We start from the raw sequence: 27,120 nt of genomic DNA, 5'->3' as shown, positions 1-27,120 counted from the left end.
TATAATAAAAGGACCTAAAGGTTACATAGTAAAAAACATTTTTTTTCAAGTTTTATTTATTTAAGTAATCTCTACACCCAATGTGGGGCTTGAACTCATGACCCCAAGATCAACAGTCACGCATTCTGACTGAGCCAGCCAGGCACCCCACATAGTCAAAAACAATTTTTTTAAGTCCTGGAAACCTTCAAGATCATAACTCGCTTTCCAAAAGGGTCAGTTTTGGGTCCTTGATTTCTTAATATTATTAAACAACCTAGATGACTAAGTAGAAAACATGTTAATTACATCTGCAGATGACTCCAACCTAGGATTTCTAGAAAAGATGGTGGGAGTTCGGAGGGAGGTCTCAAAACAGAGGATGATTAGAACTATTTAGGGCACACCTCCTGTGCACCAGATGCAGAGCAAGGGAGACAGCAATGAACAAGACAACACGGGCCAATACAGCATTTGCAATCAAGTGGAGTAGACAGGTGTTAAATAAACAATTACATAAATGACACTATAAAGTAAATTATGACAAGGGCTAGAGTACAAGGTACTAAACCAGCATTACAGAGGACAGAACTAAATAGGTCCAAGTCAGTCTGGGGGGGTTGGTTGGAGAAGGCATTCTTGAGAAAGTAATGTTGAAGTAATGACCTGAAGAAAGAGTTGGGGGTAAGGGAGATGGTAGCAATATTCCAGGGAGAAGTAATTGTACGTGTGAAGGCTCTGGGGGCGGGGGTGGGAAGGAAGTGGGAGGAACAGAGTGAAGTTAGTGTGGCTGGGACGTGGTGTGTGGGAGGAAGTGACAAGAAGAGTTGAAGGTGAGGAGGTGGGCAGGAGTCAAATCATGTGGGGTCATTTTAGGGATCCTGGTCTTGATGCCAGAAGATGGGAAGCCACTGAAGGACTGTAAAGAGGTCTACCAGGGTCAATCTGCATTTTAATAAGATCACATTCACTATGGGTAAGACAAGGTTGGGTAAGGTTGGAATAGAAGAAGACTGGTTGGGAGGTCACCGTGGTTGTCTAGGTGAAAGATGACTCTGCCCGTACAAAGAAATGAGGGAGGTAAAGGCTATCTCAAAATTGAAATAATATGCTTATCAAGTATAAGATAGAAACTAGGCACAACATTAGGATGTACTAAAAAGGAAGCCAGAGTATGAGTAAAAGACTTGAACTAATCTCTTTCTTCATTCATATTCGCCACCAGGTAGAACCCTATTAGAACACCATGGTAGTTTCCAGAATGTAAGGAAGATATGGAAACCTGGAGATTATCAGCAGATTGACACCTCAATGGTTAAAATGCTGGACATATGTAGAAGAAACAGTTAAAAGAAATGTGCTTAAATAACCTAGAGAAAACTGAAGTATGGCTTGATTCATTCACTAAGAACATTCTATGGGTTAGGGTAGTGGTTTCTCAAACTTTGTATGCATGCATATCAACTGGAATGTCTGTTAAAAATCTCCAGACCCGGGGCGCCTGGGTGGCACAGCGGTTAAGCGTCTGCCTTCGGCTCAGGGCGTGATCCCGGCATTCTGGGATCGAGCCCCACATCAGGCTCTTCCGCTAGGAGCCTGCTTCTTCCTCTCCCACTCCCCCTGCTTGTGTTCCCTCTCTCGCTGGCTGTCTCTATCTCTGTCGAATAAATAAATAAAATCTTTAAAAAAAAAAAAATCTCCAGACCCAATCCCAGAGATTCTGACTTCAACAGGTCTAGGGAAGTGGCCAGCCATGTCTCCCCTCACCATTCTCCTAATTCTGATGAAAACGGTGCTCTGATCACTCTGAGAAGTGCTGGGGTCTGGCCTTCAAAAAAGTCAGACACACATCACAGGACCATGACAGGAGTCCAGGAGACCGGGGCGGGCGGGGGGGGAGGTCATGCAGGAAGAATGTTCAATTCTATCTAGGGGATCAGAGTGCAGTAGGGATAGGGTAGTCAAGGAAGGCTTGTAAAGAAGTCTTTAAGAGTAGGAAGGATTTTTCGCACCCAAAAGTCTTCAACAAAGCATAATACAAAACTACCCAGAACACTGCCTTTCAACCCTGATCTCGGGGCTCACTGCTTGGCAGGCCTGCTCCATTTTGCATCTGAAACATGGAAAGGAGTTTTATGCTCTTTGTTTCTTATTAATGCGATTTAATTACAACATTTTCTGTGTTAACATATTTCAAGATATAAAGACCTGCATAAGCAATATGTTGTACACCGGAAACTTATAAATATAACACAGTATGTCAACTATACTTCAATTAAAAACAAAACAAAACCTGCATATACTCGTATTGTCTACTGCTAAAATTAACTTTTCATTTACCCCCACACCTCAATTTCTGGAACTGTATGTGGTCCATGTTTGTTGAATGAATGAATGATTAGATGAAAATAATATTGCAAGAAATAAATTGGTATTACTCTATCACTAGATTTCCTTATCTAGGGATGCATTTACTCATTTCACTTAAGTAGGTTTCTGTTTTTACGCAGTATAACGAATTTTAGAAAAACTGTCAAGTAGCTCTTACGTTTAGAGGAGTCCATGAAAAGCTTAGTTTTTCCAGGAACTTAGCTAGAAATTAAGAAAATTGATCTACCCCTAGGTAGGATATCCCCAGCCTATCCTAAAACCATACTTACAACAATTTCTGTCCCAATGCAAGGTCAGTAAATAGAAACTATTAACTCAATGCAGAGTCCAACAGTACATTAACACTTACTTTAGAAGTTTAGCTGGAAATGAACACATGATGAGAACAATGTTAACCATAAAGGAAGCTACAAAAAGGGACAAGAACTTTCCAGACCAAAGTATAGCAACAAAGACTGGGAGAAATGAACAGCTTTAAAAAAAAAAAAAAAAGACAGCACAGCTATGGCCTATGAAGTTCAGGAAGGTCTATCAAAAGATCCATATCTTCTGAAATTCAAAATGATTTTATTCTTCTGAAACATATCAAAGACCAACATGTGACTTCTATGATGAGATACCAGGAATAAATCAAAAAGCAAATTTATATCCTATAAAATCAAACAGCCTACTTATATAAAGTGATCAAATCTCTCTGAATTTTAGAATGTGAAATAGTTCAAAACCCGAACTATGTAACATTCTTCTTCCATAGTCATAATCCTACTTCAGTGTGTATTCAGATTCTTAATGTACATTTATTTTTATTTAAAATCATTTCCTAGACCGAAACATTTAGACTGCAAAAAAGGGTAAAAAGAAAATTTATCCAATGATAAACATCAGAATCAGGAAAAAGATTCCCATCTCCTATCTTCTTAGTCAAGTGATATTTCTACTGGTTTAAAGTATCTTCCCCAAAGGAAAAAGGTATTGTTTATTAAATGAGGTTTAAATGAAGGGACCACATTAATCTAATTTTCTCTAATCTTCTATAGACATTCAAAGAACCAAAGAATGAGAGATAAAAGGGACCATATAGAGCAAGGCCGTTCCCTCTAAAATATCCCAGACAGACCGAAGTGTTGGAAGGAAATTCAAAGACCTTTGAGTTCAACTGTGTGCTATAATTACTCATTTGTCTGGCCTCCAATTTTCAATTTCTGTGAGGGCAAATAATGGGATTATTCTGTTCACCATGCATCAAGCATAGTGCTTAGAACATAGTAGGGCTTCCACAAACAGAAGGGCCGAATTAATGAATCTCTGCATCTTGCAGATGAGAAAACGGTAGCTCAGACAAGTTAAGTGTCTTGCCCTGAGGTCACAATCACAGTTCTTCCTGTCTCATTGGCCAGAGCTCTGGACACTACTGATTTTCACCCGTAGACATCAAATTTTAAATAAGGAAAATCCGTTCCAATCTGGACATATCTGTTCCCTTGGGCTGGTGGAGTTACCCAGAGTAAGTCTATTTTCTCCCCTTAGTGGCAGCCTTCAAAAATACAGGGCCAACACTTGTGTCCTTCCTAGTCTACGCTGCGCGTGCATGGCATGGTTCACTAGCCTATCACACGTCAATAAATGTAGTTGTTTGTTCTTCAAGACCAACTGCTGTAAATGAAATTTCCAGATGTGAACTGGCCAAGGCAGAACACAATGAGGATATGATCTCTTCTTTCTGGACTTGTTTCGTGAATGCTTTTGAAGTAAACACAGCAGCAGAGATTCTGGTTTCCCATGGCTTCATTTGTGTATCCACGCGAGCTACTATTACATCAAGTGTCCGGTGCCTTCTATCTTTGCAGTTAATTTTCCGAATATAAGCATGGGACTATCTATTTATCCCTACTAAAGTCACATCTTGTTTGGTCCATTCTTCTAGCTTATGTTTCAGAATCTGGATTCTGTCATTTAACGTATTAGTTCTCTAACCTAGTTTTGTGCGAGTTGCAAATTTGATTAAGAATGCCTATGTTATCTTTATCCAGGTAATTACCATCCTATGTAGACAAATAATTAAAGGAGCTAATCCTTATATGCACTTACTATGTGCCAGGCACTGTCCTCAGCCCTTTTACCTCATTTTATTCTCACTACAAACTTATGAGATGGATGTGATTATTTTCTCACATCTGAGGTTAAAAAATGGAGATGCAGAAAGGTTAAGTAAGTACTCAGGGTCAAACGGTGAGTAGCAAATCTGGAAACCCAGTCTGATTCCAGAGTCCTTGATCTTAACTACTAAGTGATGCTCATTCTCATTATTATCAAGCACCAGTACCAATAGCCCTCTAGGCTGATAGGGATCCATTAGTCAACAGTCCATGCGTAAGGCTGCCAATCATTCACAAAATGACAGAACTATAATCTCTGAAAACCCATGCTTTTCTGCCTTAAGGATTTTGCCAAATGCTTTTTTTTCTTTTGTTTTTTAACAGAACAAGACTTTTGATTTTTTATTACTCAAAAAAGCTTCATTTTTAAATTTAGCTTTCTAACTCTGTCCTTGTGCCTTCAACAATTTCACAATTTTCTGCTCCCCAATAAGGAAAGCACACTTGATCCTGTCATGAACATACTTAGCACACATGGAACCACCATAGGCCCTGCTGACGTGTTTTGTCATTTTAGGAAACCTTGTAAGTAAACTGTAGGTCTCACAGCACGAACTTCTCAAAGTCAGCCTGGGCACACACCACATGCAGAATCTGGTGCTTTCCCAACTTTCTTGCTATTAAGCTAAACGATTCTATTACAGGGGTTTGGGACAGCCTCATTGTGTTAGAGGCTGTATTATTGTATTATATATGTCAAACCCTGGACCACTCTGAATACATATGGATGCTGTCCCCAGAAGAGGGGGAAAAAAAAAAAAGCCCAGATAATTTTCTGAACATTAAGTGCCATATGGCGCGGACCTGACCTGTCTAGTAACCCCTCATTTTCCTTTGTGCATCCTCCACCAGACTATAAAGTCCAGGGGGTCCAGACCATATCTATGCTTCTCTTATATCTCCCAGAGCACCAACTACACAATGAGTACACAACAGAAATTCAAGTTTTATTTTTGATAGATGGGTAGTAAAAGCCAAGGAGGTTTCCCTGAGTTTAATTCTATAGGAAATCTCAGGATGAAGTCTGAAATGGAGAAGTGGGAAGAGACACTACTTTAGCTCTTTAGCTTTCAAATTCTCTACAACAGGGATTCTCTAGCATAAGCAGAGAGGGGATGTACTGGTCTTCAAGCCAGTGGTCACTAGAGGCTAGCCCCTTACCTCCATTCTCCTGCTCATCCCCTTCAAGTCCCCATATCTTCTTGGAGGGGATTCCATAAATCTTTGAAGAACACAGCCCCCATATTACTCCTAATTGCATATCCCAAGGTGCCTGACAGAGCATGTATGTGGCACACAGGAGGGGCTTAATAAAGGCTTGTAGAAATGAACCCTCCACCAAAACTCCACTTAAAGATTTTACTATCAACAACCACTCCATGGTCATATTCAAGGTTAGGGAAATGAAACTTAGCCTCTCAGGACACACACACACACACACACACACGCACGCACGCACCCACGTGCGAGATTTCTCCTCTGGGAGACAACAACCCAATACACTAAGAAACAAAATGACAGACAATACAAGGTAAGAAGGCAACAACAAACTAGAATATTCTCTTTTACCCAAGCTGTTTATATGTTTTGAGGGGACTATTTAAGTTTTTCTTTATTGTCTGATTCTCCTCCAATTGGCAATCTGCCTATTCCTTAACTCAGATAAATCTTCACCTTACTATCATTCCTAGCAAGTGGAAGACAAATTCAAAAATAGCACTAAAGACAGGAATTGGAGCTATCAAGGAAAGTCCACTCTTTTTATTTCGGTCTCTCTTTTCCTTAGCAGATATTGTACTCTTGGCTACTAGACGATCCCCTAATTTTTCACATGACAATCAAAACAGATTTTGGCTATGCTAGAAGTTTCCCGCTACCCCAAGAGCATAATATACAACTTCCCTTCTTGACACTTAAAAACCTACATATCTTTCTTGACCTACACTCATATGCATAATCAGCTCCCAAATTCAATTTCTCTTTTTCTTAAGCATTGCTATTCCCTATGATTTCCTTTGAGACCAGTAAGTAACTACGCCCAACTCAGAAATATTGCTTACTTCCAGACTGGCAACTATTTAATGAATAATTAACCACTCCATACTTTCTATCAGGGATGCTTGTATTACCAGGGTAAAGGTATCCTTTATGTCTAAGCGATGTCATAAAATAGGCCTTTGCCAGAAAGACGCCCTCATTTATCACGTGAAATGCCATGCGGTATTAACAAGGTCGATACTGTTTGTTTAATATATTTTGCTTTCACAGGGGCTTGAAATGATTTGTTTTTGCAGCTGTAACGGAGTTAAATTAGGGATTTCACTTCTGCTTAGCTAGTTGAGCATATATAACCAGCAGCTATTAATTATCTGCCGCTAGTTATCTTCCCACAACCTTCAGCATCCCGGGGGTACTGAGTTACACCACCAGCAGGCAGAGTCTACCCTTGATATCCAATCCTAGCTTCTCCGGAACTGAAGGGAGATAAAATCATTCAAATTTTTATTTCTTACTCCATAACCGCCCTCACTCCAACATGTAAATGTTATTAGTGCACAGATTTTTTAAAAGTTGAGTAAGGAACTTAAGAGAAAAATCTTAGTTCAAAGATTAGTTTCAGACATCCATCCTCACAAATGAGAAACTAACAACAAAAAACTTTTGTGAACCTAACGTACCAATAATCAGCCCCTTTCCCCCTTTTCTCTCATCTCGCACCACTGTTCAGTCTTAAACGGGGCAGGGGGAGAGGAGGAAGTCTGCTCCCAAGATAAACTTGTAATAAGCCTGCACTACAATTCTAATTCCTCTCTACCTGTGTATCAGCTGGGAGCAGCCACCCAAAAGCCCTGGAGAAAAAAGGCAAGGGGAGAGAAGGAGAGAGAAGGGGTGAGAAAGGGTGGGGGCAAAGGAAAACTAGAGTGTAATTCAAACAAAAATGAAATCATGCGCGCGCGCGCACACGCACAAAGACACACACACACACACACACACACACACACACACACACACTCAGACACACAAAGAGAGAGGAAAAAATGTTCCCCCCCACCTTAGGTCCTAACAACATACTGCTTTATCAGAGGTTCATTGTCAATCAATTAGCAGAGGCAGCAGGAGTCTGTGAGGTGGGGGCACTCGGGGAAACAATGGGCAGCCCTGTTGTATTACTATTTAATCACTTTTGCTAAATAAATAGAGCAGCCCCGAGGTGCTGTCATGTCAAGGGAATTTATAACAAAAAAAAAAACTTCATTTTTCCTTGGTCATTCCTTTTTTCCCTTCAGGACAAGAGAGGGTTATTACTGTAGCCTTAAGTTCCATCTTTGTGTTTCTTGCCTTTGATTCCCACTCGGACCCTGCCACTTTCTGGCACTAATTTGTCAGGCTGAACAAAGAGAGGATTTGTACCTCCTGTAAGGTCTCAATTAGGAATGGCTTCTGCTGTATTATGTGCCATTCAGGGAGGACACAATGCCGGTAATTACAGGAATTTGCACTAAATGGCTGAAGAATTCACAGCAAAACTCCCCCCCCCCCACCTTGGGCTTACTCCTCCCAAGGACTGGGGGGGGGGTGGAAGGAAAGCAAAAGCTCTTAATGTCAGAGAGATGTAATTACCAACAGCAGAACCAAGAGGTTAAACAGCAGCCAAAGGAATAAAACCATAAAACTGAAAATAGTAGAGGGGATCCCCTAGGCTCACTATTTTTCTTGCTGTCTCTTCTGTTAACGTTATTCAACTGCAGTCCAGAATCAGGAACACTGTCCCACAGTGGTCATCCGATATCACTCCCAGATTACAAATCAGGAACAGAAAGAACGCTTTAAACGGTGAGCTCTGCAGCTCTTGTGGCACCTAAAACAAGGCCCTGGGCCCTGTGATTATAGTACTCAGTTGGCACGTTTCTTGATTGCCGGGAAATTACAGGAAAAATAGTTGTATGTACTCAAGCCAAGAAAACCACGTATCTACTGAAGAGAAACAGGTACGTACACATGTCTAATTCCCGAAGAAAACAGGGCTGCTAACCTTATAATCTAAGTTACACAGCATTTTGTGAGCAACCTAATTTAGAACTGCTTACAGGTACATACTTCATAAATATTTTAATAAGCTGCATAATCATTTGTTTTAGCATTAATATTTTAATACCACAGGTGCCCCATTGCCAAACCAAATTCTGAATCCCAACCACTAACTTCGCTAGAGAATCGTACCTCATTTTCTTCTACAGAAGTGTTCCTGAGAAGCTGTACTAAAGCAGTACCAAATTAATTGTTCTGAAATACCACCTGCATCATATGCTCCTCTCTGCTCGGGAACCTTGTGACTTCAGGGTCACACGTTCAGTTCAACCCTATCAAACTCCTTCTGCGGCTCAAAAACGACTGAGTAGCTGCTACCTCATATAGTTCTACTTGCCACCACCCAGCTTTGTCACAATGGCCGTCTGGCATTCATGACATGATTATGTGATTACTGTCCGGCTCCCTGAGCAGACTGTGGGTTCCATGAGGGCAGGGACCACGTCTGCTTTCTTGCAGCACTGACTTCTCTGGGTGCACCTGAATTTTGGGCACATGGGCAGAAACTCAGCACACACACAATAAATGGTAGAATGAAGGAAAGAACTTCATTTCCAAAGGCATGTTTTCAGGAAGAAGGAATGCAAGTGCAAAGGCCTCGGAGGCAAGAATGACCAAGGTAGGTTCCAGAACAACAAGATGATCACTGTGGCTGCAGCTTCCTAGCATGAGGCAGCCTGGAGCTGGAGAGGAAGCCATGGAACGAACCACACATCATCAAATACAACTATAAAAAGTTCAAGCTCATGTTAAGGAATACACAGTTATATATAAGCATGTATTTTCAAAACCATAACCTCAGGCATTTTGGGATGGTCGTGGTCCATTTTCTCTGCAGGGGCTCTTTAAGTTTCCAAAAAGGATATCGAAAATTCTTCACCTACAGAAAGCATTTACTGAAAGAAGGCCAACTGCACTATTTTGTAGATTTAAAAGCCAACATTTGTAGCTCGCCTGGACAGCAACTGAATGACATCATAATAAAGAGCTGCTCAGTGCAATCTTCTACTTTTAAAGCTTTTTCATCAAAACTATTTGAAGGGAATAAATAAATAAATCCTCAAAAAATATTTAAAGAGGGAGGGACTAAGTGGACATAAAAACTTACATTCTTAAGACACTCACTATAACCATGAAATATTCTGAATTAGTTTCTCCTTAAAATAACAGATAATGCCAAGTTCATTTTTAGTGAGTATTTTGAAGTTTTAGAAGGTAAATATACTATGCAACTAGCTCTTTCACCAAATGGGTATTTTTACAAGGATGAAAAGTTAGGGGACACAAATACTAAATGAATAAACAGCTGGTTTAGATTAACTGTGTTTGTGAGGGATCAATTTTTAAAGTTCCATCTGCTATAATAATCTTTAATATAATGAACAACCTCTCAAGTAATTTTAAAAACATTCAGAGGTTCAGAGGTTTGCTTAACAAGTTTTAGCCTTTTTCTTTTGAGACTCTGCCCCCTACAGGAGATGAAGTATTCCTACCTGGGGTAAGAAACCAGTATTCTTTTTTTTTAATGTTTTTTATTATATTATGTTAGTCACCATACAGTACATCCCCGGAGGAAACCAGTATTCTATGCTGCAATTAAGGAAAATGAAAGCGACCTGGTAAACCATGTGTAGCACAAAGCAATCGAATGCAGCATTTTCCAATGGAAGGGGTACTGAAATGAAACAAATATTTTCTACTTTGGAATCCGCCATACTACACAAATCAGGACTGACTTCTCCCCACCCCAGATTAGAAGCCTGCATGTGCCTTAAGAGAACTCCAAACCAGAGCATGAAGGTAAAAGCTGAGCAGAGCAAATAAGCGTTAGATTTCATTTCTCCTGCCTCCTGGATTCCCTATTACCACCCATCCCCAACCTATTCTCCAACCAGGCCAAATGGAGTGAGGATATTTAGACTGCAAAGGGAGATATCCTACAACATGGAACCTGGAGCAGCTGCCAAAAGTTCTATTTCTGCCCATTCCATAATCCTTTCCTATTCTTTTCTACTTAGTTTCCTTCTCTCTGCCTCTTCTACTCACCTTTCTTTGTCTCTTTCCTGTTTTCATTTCTCCAACTGCTAGATGTGATGGACCTGCTGAATGCTACCTCTACTTCTCTCTATTTCTCCTTCCTCTGAGTGCTAGAAACACTGCTAATGCAGTCCAGAATGTGGGCAGTGCACAATCCATCAGGAAGCAAGCTTATGAGAGCAAGGTGAATTAGGGGTCAACTAGGTGACAATGGTTGTGTAATCCCTGAGATTTTTCTTCCTCCTTATACTAGAAAGTTTCCCAATTCAGCTATTTCAGTCTCTACCTTGAAAAGTAAGCTGAGCTATTCTCCTTGATTCCAGTAACACAACAGATTTGTTGACCCTATCAGCAATCTAAAGCCACAGAAGTGTATCATAATTCCAGAATGTTCACAGAGTCAGCATCAATAAATTATTGTTGAATGACTGAACTTTGAAGTAGAATATATGCACTAATATAAGCACTAAAATGTCAATAATTTCTAAAAGCTGTAGTAAAGCTAGTATCCCCCTACTTCAAAACCATTTTGCAAAAGTAGCTGGCTGACCTAACACACAGTCATTCACGCCTGCAGATACATACATATCACCTAGTATGGCTTCCTTACCGGCTCAGTGTTGCTGGTCTCGCCTACCCAACCCTACAAGTTTCTGCTTCATAGTAACTGAGGCCCTCCAGAGAAAGCAGGGACGATCCACTTAATCCCCTCTTTAGGCATATTATTCTTCAATAGAAAAGGCAATCATCCCAACTAACCTAAACTGAAATTTTCATTGTGCCACCACTACTTGGCTTTCAAGGCAGGAACAAGCAAAAATTGAAAATTTGGTCTTGGCTGTTGGTGAGCTTCCTGTTCTTTTTTAAATAACATACTTAAATCTGATACACTTGAATTAAAATCTTCCAAATCGGGTTTCCAATTAAATTACCTTCATGGTAAATTTACCTTAGGGATACATTTTTTTTTTTTAAAGATTTTATTTATTTATTTGACAGAGATAGAGACAGCCAGCGAGAGAGGGAACACAAGCAGGGGGAGTGGGAGAGGAAGAAGCAGGCTCATAGCGGAGGAGCCTGATGTGGGGCTCGATCCCATAACACCGGGATCACGCCCTGAGCCGAAGGCAGACGCTTAACCGCTGTGCCACCCAGGCGCCCCAGGGATACATTTCTTGTCCCAAATTGTGGGGTTTAGTGAAAGCAAAATAATTTGATTTAGTTTATAGTATATATATAGATTTGGTTTAGTGAGGGTTTTATTCTGTCTAGTTTACTGGCTGGGGGAAAGTGAAAGGAATGGGAAGTAGGGGAGAGAAGTGGTAACAGGGTTTTAAGAACTAACGGATGATTGGCCTTGAACTCTACTTTATGCCTCACCCTTCCATAGCAGTTCCAGAAGCCTCAGCTTCCCCAAGATGAGGCACAGGCCCACTGTGACTCAGAGGTCATCTGCTGAATTATCATCTATTCTGCTGTCAGCCACCGCCAGATTTTCTGTCAAGGCTGACTTTCTAGAGTCTACCTTAACAGGATTTGACAAGGTCATGATCAATGCCAGTTACTGACTGTGGACACTTTTCTTCCCTAAGGAGTGTCAGCAGTCAGCTTTGGGCCTCAATATCTCCTTTGAGACCATCTGTAACATCCACATTCCCAGTGACCTTTATTTAAGAAGACAGAGGAAATGGAATCACAGCCGCCACAAGAAGCCTAAACTTTAGGCTGGTTATGCTTCGGCTAAGTCACTTTGAGTCAGTGGGGTATATCCTATCTGCTTCTACTTACTTCACCAGCATGGCATGAAGACAGAGGTTGTGATGCAGCGAACTCCTTGAAGGAGAGATGCTTTTTAAATAAGAGGAAGGGGCGCCTGGGTGGCACAGCGGTTAAGCGTCTGCCTTCGGCTCAGGGCGTGATCCCGGCGTTATGGGATCGAGCCCCACATCAGGCTCCTCCGCTATGAGCCTGCTTCTTCCTCTCCCACTCCCCCTGCTTGTGTTCCCTCTCTCGCTGGCTGTCTCTATCCTGTCGAATAAATAAATAAAATAAATAAATAAATAAATAAATAAAATAAATAAATAAGAGGTAGCTGTGACTGGCCCATTGAGAAGATTTTTAAAGTGAATTCCAATGGTGGGATTCAGTATTGTTCTTTAATAAGCTTTAGACTAAACATCTGCTTCCTACCTGCACATTTGAAACTCTGAGCAGTGAGTCCTCGTTCCAAAGACAAAGTTGTCAGAATGCTGAGGAAGCTGGTGGTCACAGACTGACGTTTGTTCTTCCTGAGTTCGTGCCCACCCATCTGATCCTTGGGTTTGCTCCTCAGGGTGACTTGCAGGTTTTGCTCTGAACTCCTCGCCACATTGGCTGCTGTTTTCAGAGCCTCCATCCACTCCTCGGCCCTCTGCCGGGTCTCAGCGCGGAGGCGGAGGACATCTTGGGGGAAGATGACTTGAAAACAAGAGTCACAGTCGTCCAGGTTGTCCATCTGGACAGCCAGACACACGTCCACATTGTAGCTTAGCAGGGGATCCTCGTCTAGCTTGCCAGGCCGGAAAGCCATAAGGTAGGCCCTGCTCAGCACAAAAGTAAACGCCTTCCAGTTGTTCTGGACAGTTAGCCTGTACAGCGTCCCTGATTTGATGATGTTTTGGTATTGTTTGGGGCTATCCAAGACAGGTGATGGTGCGAGCAGCTCACTGGATTTCTTCTGTAAACAATGATTCTGTGTACAGTCAACGTGATGACCAAGCCCTGGAGAGTTGGCCAACTCATCCTGCCGCCCCATGTAACCAGGCACGGCGGCGTGCACGACTTCCCATAGCTTCTGCCCCCAGTCCAAAGCCTCCCATGGTGACTCTGCCTTTAACTGCAGCTGAGTGTTGTCATACAGAACGGTATCCACCAGCCTGGCCTCAAGGTTGCCCAAAACAGATATGCTCTGGAAGTGTGAAAGCTGGTAGGTGGCGTAGAGGGCTTGATTGCCACTGCTGTCAAGGCTGTAGAAGTATAAGTTGTAGGGGGAGAGTTCTGCGTAACAGCTTTGCCAGTAACTGTCATGGTCCTTCCTAATCTCCAGGTACCCCTTCTTCAGAATGTTTGGGAATGCCTGCTTGTGTTCTAGAAAGAAAAAAACAAAACAAAAGAAGCAAGGTGTATTAATTTACGAATATGAATGAACTCAATGAGATGAAAAGGCAGGTGCAAGAAACTAAAGAGATCAGAGAATGACATCTTTCTGGTTCAAAGCAAACACAGTAGGAGCAGTACAATTCCACGATAGTAGAAGTGACAAGATGTAATTGGGGGGAAATTTCAGGTCTAAAAAACTTCACAACGGTGGAATTATGAGTGTAAGATTAAGTACAGAGGGGGATGGTTTGCAATGTCAGTGTGACATGCAGAAGTCTGTGCAGAAAACAGAAATACTGGAATAACTGGGACTATCTCCCATCGGCCCATGAAATAACTGCACTTCCTCAGGATTCCGTGTTTTCTAGGTAACATTCTACAGAATACCAAATACATGAGAGAGAACATTCCTCCTGTCACTTGACCTAACTCCTTGCTAATACTCCCATCTTTCTTTGGGTTAGGAAAGCCAGAAAGGGTCAATGGAAAGGACAGAGCAACAGAGCATGAAGTGTGCTACTGATAAACTCCTGTTTCTCAGACACCCCCATTAGTCTTCAAGGCCAGTGCATGAGCCTTCTGTCTTATAACCACTTCCCCAGGCTTGACTCAACCAGCTCATTTCAGGTCTCTGCTTAGATACCAGTTGTATCTCACCTCTGAGGCTGGGCGTACTTATACTGTTCCTACTGCTTACAGTGCTCCCTCCCATTGCTCCCCCAACTACCACACACTTACCCTTCACACTTAGCCACCCTCTCTTCCAGGAATAGAGTCTGTCCTGACTCCCCCAATCCCTCACCTACAAACACACAGCCCCGGGTCAGTAACAGGTATCCCTATAATTTGTCTCTGCTGGGTTCTAGTCAGGCTTTATTAAAGTAGTGTATTTAAATATCTGAACAAATAAAATAAAATGAAGTGTTTAAAGAAGTCTATCCTCCCCACTGGACTGTAAGATCTACTAGCGACAGAGGAGATGTCTGTCTTTTCATCCCTAGTATCACAGCACATAGTGCAATGCCTAGTACACAGCAGGCTCTTAAAAAGTACTTGTTGAATGAGAAATACAGCTCCTAGCACAATGCCCAGAGTAGGTATAATTTCTTTCCCTTCCCGTTTCACAAGCTTATCTGGTTGTGCCATCTTTAATCAATGCTTAGCTGCAATGTATGCAAGTTTAGTACTTTAATAGAAGGAGACTGTCATTTGGGAGACTTTCTGACACTTTTAACCGGCGTGAAAATGACATCCATGCAAGAGGCGGCACCCCTCCCTGGTAGAGATTTTCATTTCTGAAATTTTCATTTCATTCTGTTTCTTAATTTCTTTGCTAACACACATTGGAGACAACCATAAACGAATTGAGTCATCCCCTAAAGAAGACAAATCACACTCCCAAAGGGTCTGATTTCTGATCTTGGCTGAAGAAAAAAAAAGAAAAGAGGTAACACAGATCTAGATCTTAAAATAGCAAACCAAAAGAGAAAAGGAGAGAAATGAGGCAGAGAAAAGCCAATTTTACCTGCTTTACATCTCCAGTCCTGACATTCATTAGTATTTCTGTGATAACTCAAAAGCCATTAATTTCTTGCAACCTACACTAATCCCTTTGTAGAGAGAGATAATGGACGCCTATTCTCAGTTATCTATCTTTTCTGATAATGCAATAAGGGAGGTAGTGCTGTTAGAGACACTGCTGCTACCTCTCCCCCTCTCATTTCCATCACGCGCTGATGGTAGTTCAATCTTTTCCATAATAAGACTCATAACCATGTGTCCCTCCACCCCATCTGTCCTGTGACCCAATGGCTCAGCTACGCATCCCTGAGTAAGATAAAAACTACCTTTCTTGCTTTTAGCTAGGAATTTTTCTCTTCGTTTCTTTCCTCCCTGAGAGCTTTTTACAATAGCAAGCATGAATTAGAAATTCTACTTTAATTGGGCCCAACCCAGCAGCAAACCTGATTAATAACTCACCTCTTTCTGACTGTCCAAGCTAGGGTGGTAGATGCCAGCTTGGGTGGACTGTGTTAGAAGTCCTGCCTGGGTGTCTCAAAAGTCCCCTCACTTTCTTGCTGCAGAATAAGAGAATGCATTGTGTTTCCAGATTTTTTCCCCCACCTGGCTCAGCCCTCTCTAAATAGGTACATCAAACTGAGACAGACAAGAAGCCCATATTTATAGGCTGCAGTTTGTAGCATTAATTTCTTGAAAAAGAACAATCAAGAAGAGAGCAAATGTGATCAAGAAAGCTATCCTCTGGGGTGTGTATTCCTCTCTGGAGGGTCTGTTTATATCAGACCTTACTAATATTTTTTGTGTTAAGTATCGATGGTCTTTGAGTTGTAGAGGGCTGAAGAATGACCATTTCGCTTTAGTCTCGAACAACTGCTACTTTCTGTTTCTACCTGAAGTTTATTTTTAAAATTTGCGCTACAGACATATCAGAAGGTATATATTTAAATCTAAGGTTTCATTAATTTATAGTTCAACTTTTATTTCCCCAGACCATATCATTTTAACTCATTTAATTAACCTCCCACACAGTATTGTAAAGTGTTCAATTTCACGAATGAGTAATATAAAATCTATCTTAACTAATACCATAAATGATTCAGATGGGACCACTGACAAGGATTATCACCATTTCCTCAATAAAATAGGAAAGGATGATCAAAATGAATCACCATACCCAAAAATTTCATACTGAAACCATGAGTAATTCCTTGTGAAAAAGAGGGGGGGAAAAAAAAAACAACCCACCCCGAATTCTTCATTGCTTTCCACTTTGGCTAGTACGAAGACCTGGTTCAGTTCCTCCGCAGTGAAAACCCCTTCTTCCTCTTCTCTTCGTCCTGCAGTACCTACCAGCACAGCGGTTTAAGGACAATGACTGCTATTAACTGAAGAGGAAGAAGGGGATTTTCTCCATCATGCTCCTGATTCACTTCTGTACTGCCAACCTGCCCGAGTTCCTCTTTTGCTATTATTTCCTTTACCTGTTCTCAGAAAAGTGTCCTTTCTCATGGCCACCGCCTTAATCAAGGTTTGCTTTTTTTATTGTGGTATAATTGACAGATAACATTATATTAGTTTCAGATGTACAATTCAGATGTAATAATCCGATATTTGCATGTATTGTGAAACGATCACCACAGTAAGTCTAGTTAACATCCGCCAGCATACATAATCACAAAACATTTTTTTCTTGTGATGAGAACTTTTAAGATGTATTCTCTTAGCAACTTTCAAATATGCTAGAGCTGCCATGCTGTACATTACATCCCATGACTTTTTATTTTATGACTGGAAAGTTGTACCTTTAAGACCTAATCCAGGTCTTTATTTTTTTTAATAATATTTTTTTATTATACTATGTTAGTCACCATACAGTATATCCCTAGTTTTTGATGTAAAGTTCCATGATTCATTACTTGCGTATAACACCCAGTGCACCACGCAATACGTTCCCTCCTTAATACCCATCACCGGCCTATCCCAATCCCCCACCCCCTCCCCTCTGAAGCCCTCAGTTTGTTTCCCAGGCAGAATGAGCTCCCACCTCTAATCCTCCTTCCTAGTGGCCATCTCTCACACTGTTACCAGGGTCACACACAGCCCCTCTCGCCCAGTGAAGTTCAAACTCCTTAAGACATTTCATTATGGAAAATTTCAAACACACTCCAAAGCATGTAGAAGCATAAAATAACAACCAGGGACCCATCCTTCAGCTTCGAAAATCAAATTTCTGTTATCCTTGTTTCATATCTCCCGCCCCTCCCCAACTCTGGCTTTTTGTTGGTTGTTTTGGCTACAATATTTGAAAGCAGATTGCTAACATTTTATCATTTTTACTGTAAATACTTCAGGGGGTATCACTAATCTGACAGATAAAACTTCAATACACACACACACACACACACACACGCACACACATACCCCATTTTCGCACCCAACAACGTGAATAATCCTCATCTAATACCTAGTCTGTATCTGATTTTCCCAGATTGTCTCAACAAATTCCTTTATACAGATGGTTTGCTCAGCTTAGGTTCACACATTGATTTGGCTGATACATCTTTTAAATCTCTTTAAATCTATAACAGTTCTTTCTCCTTCTTTTTTTCATGCCACGTATTTACTGAAGAAATGAGTTCATTTGTCCTGTAGTACTTCTCACATTCTGGAGTTGGCCAAGTATAACCTCATCGTATTGTTTAAATGTTCCTCTGTTTCCCATGTTTTCTGTCAACTGCTATTTAGATCTTGACATTTATTTACTTTTTTTTTTTTTTTTTTTTTGGCAAGAATATGCCACAGGTGGTTGTCCCACTTCTAGGGGCGTTAAGATTGATTAGGAGGTTCAGAAGATGTTAGTCTGATTCCTCCACTGTAACTTTCCCCAGCGACCTTTCACATAATGCAGGCACTTTTCTCCACTCCCACGTATTCCAGCCAGGTGACCTGATGCTGTTTCTAGCACTCACCCCTTCCAACCTTCATGCATGTTCTTTCACTGACCTCCCTGTCTAAATCTCCCCTCACCTCTACTTGTGCATGTTTTTCCCACATGAGGACTAGTACAAAATCTTACCTATTTTTTTTTTATTTTAGATTTTATTTATTTCTGAGAGAGAGAAATAAGCAGAGGGAGCAGCAGGCTCTCCACTGAGCAGGGAGGCCATGTGGGACTCGATCCCAGGACCGATCATGATCTGAGCCGAAGGCAGACACTTAATCGACTGAGGCACCCAGGCGTCCCAAAATCTTACCTATTCTTGAAGACCTTTTTCATCCCCTCTAGTTGAAAACAACTGTTGTCCTCTGAACCCCCAAGGTTCTATGGCTACACTACTCTGATGACTTAAATTTCAGATACTATTTCACATTTATCACATATGTATTATGAAATAAAATTATTCAAAAAATCAGAAAGAAATGTAAAAAGCAACAACAAAAAGTTTCTGCCTACATACCCCAGCACCCAGAATCCTATTGTCCAGACTATATACTGTTTGATATGAAGCCCTCAGACATGATATATATGTCATAATATAAATAATAATTAGTTATATATACTTATATAATTATATAACTATTAAACATTAGGTACTTTCATTTTTATTATTTTATGCAATTTTATCTTTTTAAAAACCACTATATCCCAGATCACAATAAATGAAAGAAACATTTAGGTAATCTAGTTTACCAAGAAAATCTGGACTGCCTGAGTCAGCACAATGAATGAAGTCATAAGAAGAGGATTCCAAAGATCTGGCAATGGTTAGAATGAAAGACAAAGAGCAACGTTTTAGTGTTTTCAAAGAATTCAAAAGCCCAATGTGGTGCCGATATTCCAAATCAAAGTTATCTAGGCAAATTTAAAGGAAACATTTAAATTCTTATTACAAGATTAATAAATGTGAAAGGAAGCCAAAGTGGAGAATGAATGGAGAACAATCTTAACACTTCAGGGTAGGGGCGCCTGGGTGGCTCAGTCGTTAAGCATCTGCCTTCAGCTCAGGGCGTGATCCCAGAGTTCTGGGATCCAGCCCCACATCAGGCTCCTCCGCTGGGAGCCTGCTTCTTCCTCTCCCACCCCCGCCTGTGTTCCCTCTCTTGCTGGCTGTCTCTCTCTCTGTCAAATAAATTTTAAAAAATCTTAAAAAAAAAACAAAAAACAACAACAAAAAAAAAACAGTGGAACACAAGCCTGAAAGGATTGCCTTTAAAGTTTGGCAGACACATTACATTTCTTCTGTGGTGGAAGGGGCTAGGCGGCTCTTTTGGCTCGCTTGTAAATAAGAGCACTAATACCATTCATGAGGTCTCTACCCTCATGACCCATGAACCCCCAAAGGCCACATCTCCTAATATCATCAATTGAGGAGACAGTTCAACATATGAATTTTAGGAGTGGCACAAATATTCAGACCATAGCACCAGTCAAACAGAGACTCATGCTGCTCAATTTCTATCGTATCTTTAGTCCTGACAATTCATTCTTTTATTCTTTTCAGTGGATCCCAAACACAATCCCCACAACAATCTTTCCAAACTTCCTTTACTTTTCCCAAACACCTAATCCCACTGCCTCATTTTGTACACTGCAGGGAGCTCCTTCACATACACTATGCTTGGCTTCATGTCAACGCTACACTAACCAGTGCCCTGACCGAGCACAGTGGTTAAGGCCATAGGTGCTGGAGCCAATGAGCCTAAACTGAAATCATAATTCTGCCCTTACTGGCTGTGTGACCATGGGCAAATAACTTAACCCGAGTCTCAGTTCTGTCATCTTTGAGACGGGCTATAATAATAGCACCTACCTCACTACTCTTGTGAGAAAGAAATGAGTAGCTCTTACAACAATGCCTGATACATCGTGAGTATTCAACAGATGTTTCTTATTTTGGTCATCTGGTCTCGAAAGAATCCTCTTGCCTCCTTGTTAAAGCTAACCCTACCACCTCAACTCCGTGCCTAATTCCTTTCCACTTCTTCAGAATCTCTTCCTCTGCAACATCTTAATATTATCCCTCCACTAATCTCTTTTCCTCCTGTCTTCCAATACCCTAAGGTTCGTTGTATCTATTAAAAAAGCATTCACTTGCTCCTACCTCTCATCCGGCTCAATCTGTCTCCTTCCTTCAGGGGCCAAATTCTCACATGGCCTCCACGTCCTGTTCCACACAATCTGGCTTCTGACTACTGCTCTGACCTCATCTCACATCATCTCACATCCCTTCTCTCATTTCAGCCACATTCTCTTATGTTCTGTGAGCAAGTTGAGTGCATCCTAGCCACAGGAACTCTGACATTGTTATATCCTCCACTTGGAACTTCTCTCCCCAGCTGCACTGACTTACGTGCCTCCCTCAGTTTCTCCCCTCAAGGGTGCCATCCTCAGTGAGGCCATCCTTTACCACCTTCAAGAGCCCCCTTTCTATCTTACACCTTGCTTTATGTCCTTCAAAGAACTCTCTCCTTCTCCTTGAGGGCAGGGACTTGGATGTCTCCCTCATCCCTGGATACTCGGTCGCTATCTCCACAAATATTTGTTGAATATTTGTACAAAGGACTCTGCCAGAATCTGTGGACACCAAATGAATCAGACACAGATCCTGTCCACAGATCTATGGCCCAATTAGAGCCCTTCTTTTTCTTTTCACAAGTCCCACTTTCTCTTTGGCCACAGCCACCCTAAGTTTAGACCTTATCACTTCACAGCATGATAACTGGCAGAATCTTCTAATCAGTTTCAATCCCTTCCATTCTTTCCATCTATCAATACATCCTATATTGGGGGGGAGGCTGAAGGGAACCAATAAATAGCACCCCTTTACTCACCCAAGTTTTAAACCAATTGAGATTGACGGACATTATCAGACACATGGAGATCAAAACATCAGCCAGTTGGAGGACACAGCTTAGGAGTCCTCCTACCAGTCTGACCCCTAGGACTAGACATATTTAGATCTGAGTCACAAGTAGTACTGATCACCACATGCTTCCCCTCCTGGAGGACTGCCCATGAAAGGCTGATGGAAGGAGGAACAGGTTTGGAAGAACAGACCAGAATTAGTGCTTCCTGTGAGACAGGCTGAGTTATACACACCCAGTTCCTCCCCTAAACTTGCCCATAAGTTGCTCCTCCCTGGGGGTGGAGTGTGCAAAGGGAAGAAAAGAGGCCAAGAGTTTTAGTCTAACTGATATCCCTTTACACAGACACAAAAGCTAAGGAGAGGAGGTTCCCTAGAACCTACCCCCACTACCCCTCAACCCTGTCGACTTGCATACTTTTTATAAAATACGCTTTTAATTTTGACTTTCAAGTAATTTTCAAGTGCTTCTTTGCTAAACATATCACATTAAGTCTATTTGTTTGGCTTTGAAGGTCCTCCATGACCTCATACTACAACTCTCAAAAATGCAGCCCTGTCCAGCTTGGCCTCCCGGCCATCCGACACATATGTTGTGTTCACCTCCACATTGGTCTTGTGCTCAACACTCAAAGCACAGCTGAAGTGTCCTTTCCTTAATGAAGACCCCTCTGACAGTCTAGATTACAATCGTGTCTCTTTTCTTTATATTCCTAATTAACAAAACACAGTCTTTCAAGTCTATTTGTTTCATGTTATAGTATCCAACTGTACTTAAGCCAGAAACTAGGGGGAAAAGTTTTAAATAATTTTAGGTTGTGTTCTCCTCATTAGAGGCACACAAGAGAAGTGACATTAACAGGATCCGCATTAATCATGAGACTGCCACAAAGGTCTATTGCAAAGAATATGAAGAAAATAGTGCTACAGGAACCAAAGACAGACTGTGTCTTGAACATCTGAAATATGCTCCACAGGCCAACACTCAGCGATGGCTCACAGATACTTGTTAACAAACGTTTCTGATAGAAATGAAATAGGCTCAAGTAAGGTCTTTTCTGAGAGCTACTTTGGAGACCTTTCTTTGTGGGTAAAGGAGACTATCCCATTTGCTCTCCCTTCATAATAAACCTAGGGGGAAAGACAAATTATCTGTGCAGGCTCTAGTAGGAATAGACCTGTCACTTATTTGGCTACATATTAGCTAGACAGACATACCAACTTAGGGATCTTTTCCACCGAAGTTCTTTGCTATGGGCAACAGTAATAGAGCATTAGTCCATACAGTCCTGGTCAATTTCACTTCTAAGTGTGAACCCCACTAGGAGATCGCAGACCCAACTTCTTAAATGCAGAGGCTTTCTGCCTTCTGTGACAAGGGTAATCCCTAATCTTTAAGAACTTTGTGACCCAGAAAACAATTCCAAACCAACTTTCAAGCTATGCTCATTCATTGCCATGGTGGGCTTTTCACTCTGTTTCCCTAATCTATAGGAATTTAGTATAAAAGAATCTCCCATACTCAGGCAAGCAGATTTTAAGTTAAATGACATTCCATTATAGTATCTTTGGGTAACATACTAGAATCATAGAAACTTAGTCAGAAGGGACTAGAAATCTCTTCAGCCCAGTCCCATCTGAGGTAGAACTTGTCAGTTGCTTAACTAAATAACTAATCCTCCCGCTGCTTTACCAACAGAACCCTAATCTTGTTCAGGTATGGTGACAGATGTTCAGAGGAGATGTCCTCTCCCTTGCCCCACGGAAAGAAGCAAGATTTGTTTAATCGAATCACAGAAATGCTATTTTCCTTTGCCAGACACTGCTTTAGGGGCAAGCATGTGACTCTAGCACCCAGAGGAGGTGCTCTACTTTTCCTTTCTGAATTTGGCTACTGATATATAAGAAAATGACTGCCGTAATTGTCTTGGACCAATGAAGGGAAAGGAGAGACATTACCAGTATACTGAGAAGCAGAGCAGAAAGATGCAAAGTGCCTGGATCTTTGATGACCCTGGCACCACCTACATCTGGACTTCTTCAGTGTTTACTGCATATAGTGCTTAGATATTCACTAAGTGCTCCATAGCTACCTGTGAGATGGGTAAAAACGGAAGATGATAAATGGCCTTATTATTTATGCCACTTTTAGTTGGGTATGCCAGTAACTGAAAATATTCTTAACTAATTTAACAGATTTGGAAAGAGATCCCAGGAAGCAAAATGACTTGGCCAAGATTATATCACAAAGTGTGCAAGTTGAGAGTAGAACTCTAACCTCCAAACCTGGAATCTAGATCATACCATGTTTATTTGTGGTGGAGGGAATGACCTAAACTTCCTCAGGCTTGAGAGACAGCATTATTGAGTAATTACATGGGGCCTCTAATGTCAGGTCTGGCTTGGAATCCTAGCCTCGCCACATACTACTGCATGGCCTTGGGTGAGGTCAACTTCCCTAAGACTCAGTTTCCTCATTTGTAAAATCAGAACGATATCATCTATCATATTAAACTATTATGAATATTAAATAATAGACACATCTTAGCACAGGGCTGAGCGTAAAGTTAACTCTCATTAAATGACAGCTCTTATTGATAGTATTAATAACAAACTTCATTCAACTTAAGTTATAGGAAAGGAAAACGGAAAGAAGGCCATTTCTGTTCTGGAAAACAAACAAAACAAAATGGTACTGTCTTGATGTTCTGAGTACCAACACATAAAATTCAGTCAGACATTTTGCATAAGATCATACTTCGTACAATACAAAGTTTTCTATGATATGGTTTGTAGCATAAAAAAACTTCCAACCTAATGTGGGAGATGGATATACCAGCAATTACCTATAATTCACAGAATTAAATGTGCTATGAAAACATACAGTGAAAGAAAAAAAAGAATTTTAATTGAAAAAAATATAGAAAGGTCTCAGGGAGGACGTGGCATTCAGATCGGTCCTTGAAAGATAATGGTGGATTCTGAGAAGTGAAAAAGGCAGGGAAGGTATTCCGGAAGAAGAGAAAGCATAAGCAAAGGCTCAGGAGCTTGAAAGGACATGGCCCGTTAAAAAATGGCACATAGGTAGGGTGATAGATAGATAGATAGATAGATAGATAGATAGATAGATAGATAGATAGATAGATAGATAGATAGATAGATAGATAGATGATAGATAGATAGGGCGAGTGATAAGGCTGGGAAGATACCTACATACTTTATAAAACTTACACTTGATTTTGTAAAGAATGGGGAACCATGATTCATTTTTGAGAACAGAGTCGTATGAATAGATTTGTGTTTTAAGAAGAGAACTCTAGCAGTTTGTGAAATTAGTAACTACAGTTCTCCTTAGCCAAGAAAGATAAACTATATTAACACAGCAATCACAAAAAACATCAGAAACTTCATTTTCAAAATTCTCATATAGAAATGTTAGAATCAGGATATGGGCTGTCAATGAGGTGTGTTGGGTTTCCAATAGCTGACAAAGGCCAACATTCAATAATATAACTAGTGGAAACTATACAGCCATATAAAATCAACTTTCTGTGACCTATTTTAGCAACTTCTTTGTACTGACTAATCTTGCTGAAGGGTGAATCATAAATTCAGCAAGAGACCATGTCCTGGTGACCTCACTTGTTCTAAGCCCACAGGAATATTCCCACCTCTATTGGCTCCAAGGCTTTTGAGAAACATCATATTGAAAAAGCAGTCATTTTAGTGTAAGTCCCAAATTTGGCTTTTTTTTTTTTTTTTAAGTGAAAGATGGGGAAAAAGGACAGAGTAACATAAAACTCAAGATAAAGAAACCATACTGTCATGGTCTTTCTAGCTCTAAAGAAAATCTCTGCTTGAGACCTTCTCCTAGAGTACTTAGAACAAGAAGATACAGGCATAGAAATGGTACCAGGTCACCAGAGAGTGAATCCAACTGAAACAAAAGCCCAGTTGACCACTGCCCTTGCCAAGCAGATGAAAATGTGAACACAGTCAGGGAGGGAGAAGGAAGTCAGATTCTGGCAGTCTGTTGAGTTTCAGAGCTCTGTAGCTAAAGCAAAGGATTTCTTTAAAAAAAAAAACAAAAAGGATTTAAAATATTGCAACCACAGCAGTTCACCCAAAAGTAGAGTTAGTTACAAGGCACACAGAAATTCTTCTGTGTTAAATAATTTCAACCATAGCCATATTTCCATGACGACCTTCCATTACCGATTTACCGATCTGACTATAGTTAATTAGCTCCCATACAACCACGAGTCAGGGTCAGTTCAAATATATCCTAAAATGATACAATTTAGATATGGGAGGATCTTAGAGACAATTTAACCTGCTTCACTAGGTTTTTAAATCAAAACCAACAGACGAGTGATTTTTCCAAACCTACACAGTGAGTCCTAATTGAGTGTTTTTTCCACACCCCCCACCTTCCTCTACTATGTGTATACGTTTATAGGTGTAAGTATGTGTGTATGTGTGATCTATTTTTCATATTGAAAACATACCTAGGGTCCACATGTTCATATGACTTTTTATGTTCTTACCTTAATTCATATTTACATCTGGATTATAATTCTATGATGTTAGGACCCTGTTTTCCGATCTCATGGGAAATGGCCTGCTCCCTACGGCTGTATTATTACTCACTGAACAAGAACAGGATGACAGTGATATAAAGGGGAAAGGGTTAAGTACAGATATTGGTCCAAGAGCATGTCTGTACAGAACTAAGATTAGCAATGATCCATTCTGGCGGGAGGATTAGCACCTTCAGTCAGGGCTAGTTCCCTGCCACACCTTGCTACAGTCTGCCCAGGGCACGGCACCAGGGAAAGGAGCTGACCATGAGGAAGCTTTGTCTCCACTACCTGTCTTGAGAATTTTTAGAAACAACTGTGTTTGATGTGCAGTGATGGATGTGCTAACTAACTAGACGGGGGAATCCTTCCGCAATGTCCATGTCTATCAAATCATTACAACATACACTTTAAATGCCTCCCAACTTTGTCAATTTAAGTTCGCTAAAGCTTGTCTCTGTTTCCATCTTGCCTTAGATTTAGTGCTTCCCGGTATTTATGACCTCAACTTTTCAACATTACTATCCGACGCTCAGATAGTCCTAACTAGGTTGGATTCAAGCCACACTCCACCAACCTGGTAGGACCCACCGACTGCATCCTTCATCTACTTATCACTGGCAACATTCCCTTGTAAGAAGTCTGTCCTAGGTCTGTCTCTGCTGAGGCAATAACATTTCTAGAACACATTCATTCATAGGCTTCTAAGTAAGACTGAAAAGGCAGCTGAAGATGAACAAAACCCCGAAGCCCTCTTTCCTAGTTACAAACCCATGGGGTCAGTTCACTTAAGCTCTTCTATACAGCCAGCATTCAAGAGTATGAAGGGCAAAGTTACAGTCTTCCTTCCGTGAACTCACTGGTCCCCTAAAGAACTGTGGCCAGCTCTGCACTATCCATGCATTTCAGTGAATATGTTAAATGCAAAAAATAATCCTTGCTTAGCTAGCCCACTTTGTGTGTCTCAGTTTTTCCTCGCCGGTGATCTCCTGAGGGATTAACTTTAGTTCGATGAACATCATCCAGGTCTGTCTCTTCCACACCACTTCCCAACCTCTACACCCACAGGGCCTGACTGCTAATAAGGCTTTCAAAGTAGAGGGTTCTGGAGACTGAGAACTATTGGCTTCCAAGGTAAGGGTACAGCTCCAGCTTAGTGGTTAAGAGTGTGAACTCGAGAGAGACAGCCCAAGTTCAAATCCAGGATCCACTTAGTACCAGCTATGGGACTCTAAGCATATTACTTAACCTCTCTGTGCCTCAGGTTTCACCATTCTCAATATCTGTATCACAGGAGCATTACGTGAATTAAAGAAGCTGCTACTTGAAAGGAACTTAAAATAATCAGTGCACACTGTTTGTTAC

At 41.0% G+C, this 27,120-nt stretch overlaps 1 protein-coding gene across 5 annotated transcripts in view; it reads right to left on the bottom strand.

Annotated features, from left to right (window-relative positions):
* The window catches only part of PLEKHM3 (pleckstrin homology domain containing M3), a 168,184-nt gene that overhangs the window by 116,460 nt on the left and 24,604 nt on the right, over positions 1–27,120 (bottom strand). For all 5 annotated transcript variants that reach the window (XR_005837584.1, XM_008687434.2, XM_040641349.1 and 2 more), the window contains exon 3: positions 12,843–13,778. Coding sequence is in view for 4 of the 5 variants with exons in the window: in XM_008687434.2 (XP_008685656.1) it covers positions 12,843–13,778 (936 nt within the window). In the remaining variant the exon portion in view is untranslated. The remainder of the gene's footprint in view (positions 1–12,842; positions 13,779–27,120) is intronic.

The sequence above is a fragment of the Ursus maritimus genome, unplaced genomic scaffold (assembly GCF_017311325.1).
Source record: "Ursus maritimus isolate PB19 unplaced genomic scaffold, ASM1731132v1 scaffold_1, whole genome shotgun sequence".
Classification (NCBI taxonomy): Eukaryota; Metazoa; Chordata; class Mammalia; order Carnivora; family Ursidae; genus Ursus; species Ursus maritimus.
The sequence above is the reverse complement of the archived record's forward strand: the minus strand, read 5'-3'. Positions and strand labels throughout refer to the sequence as shown.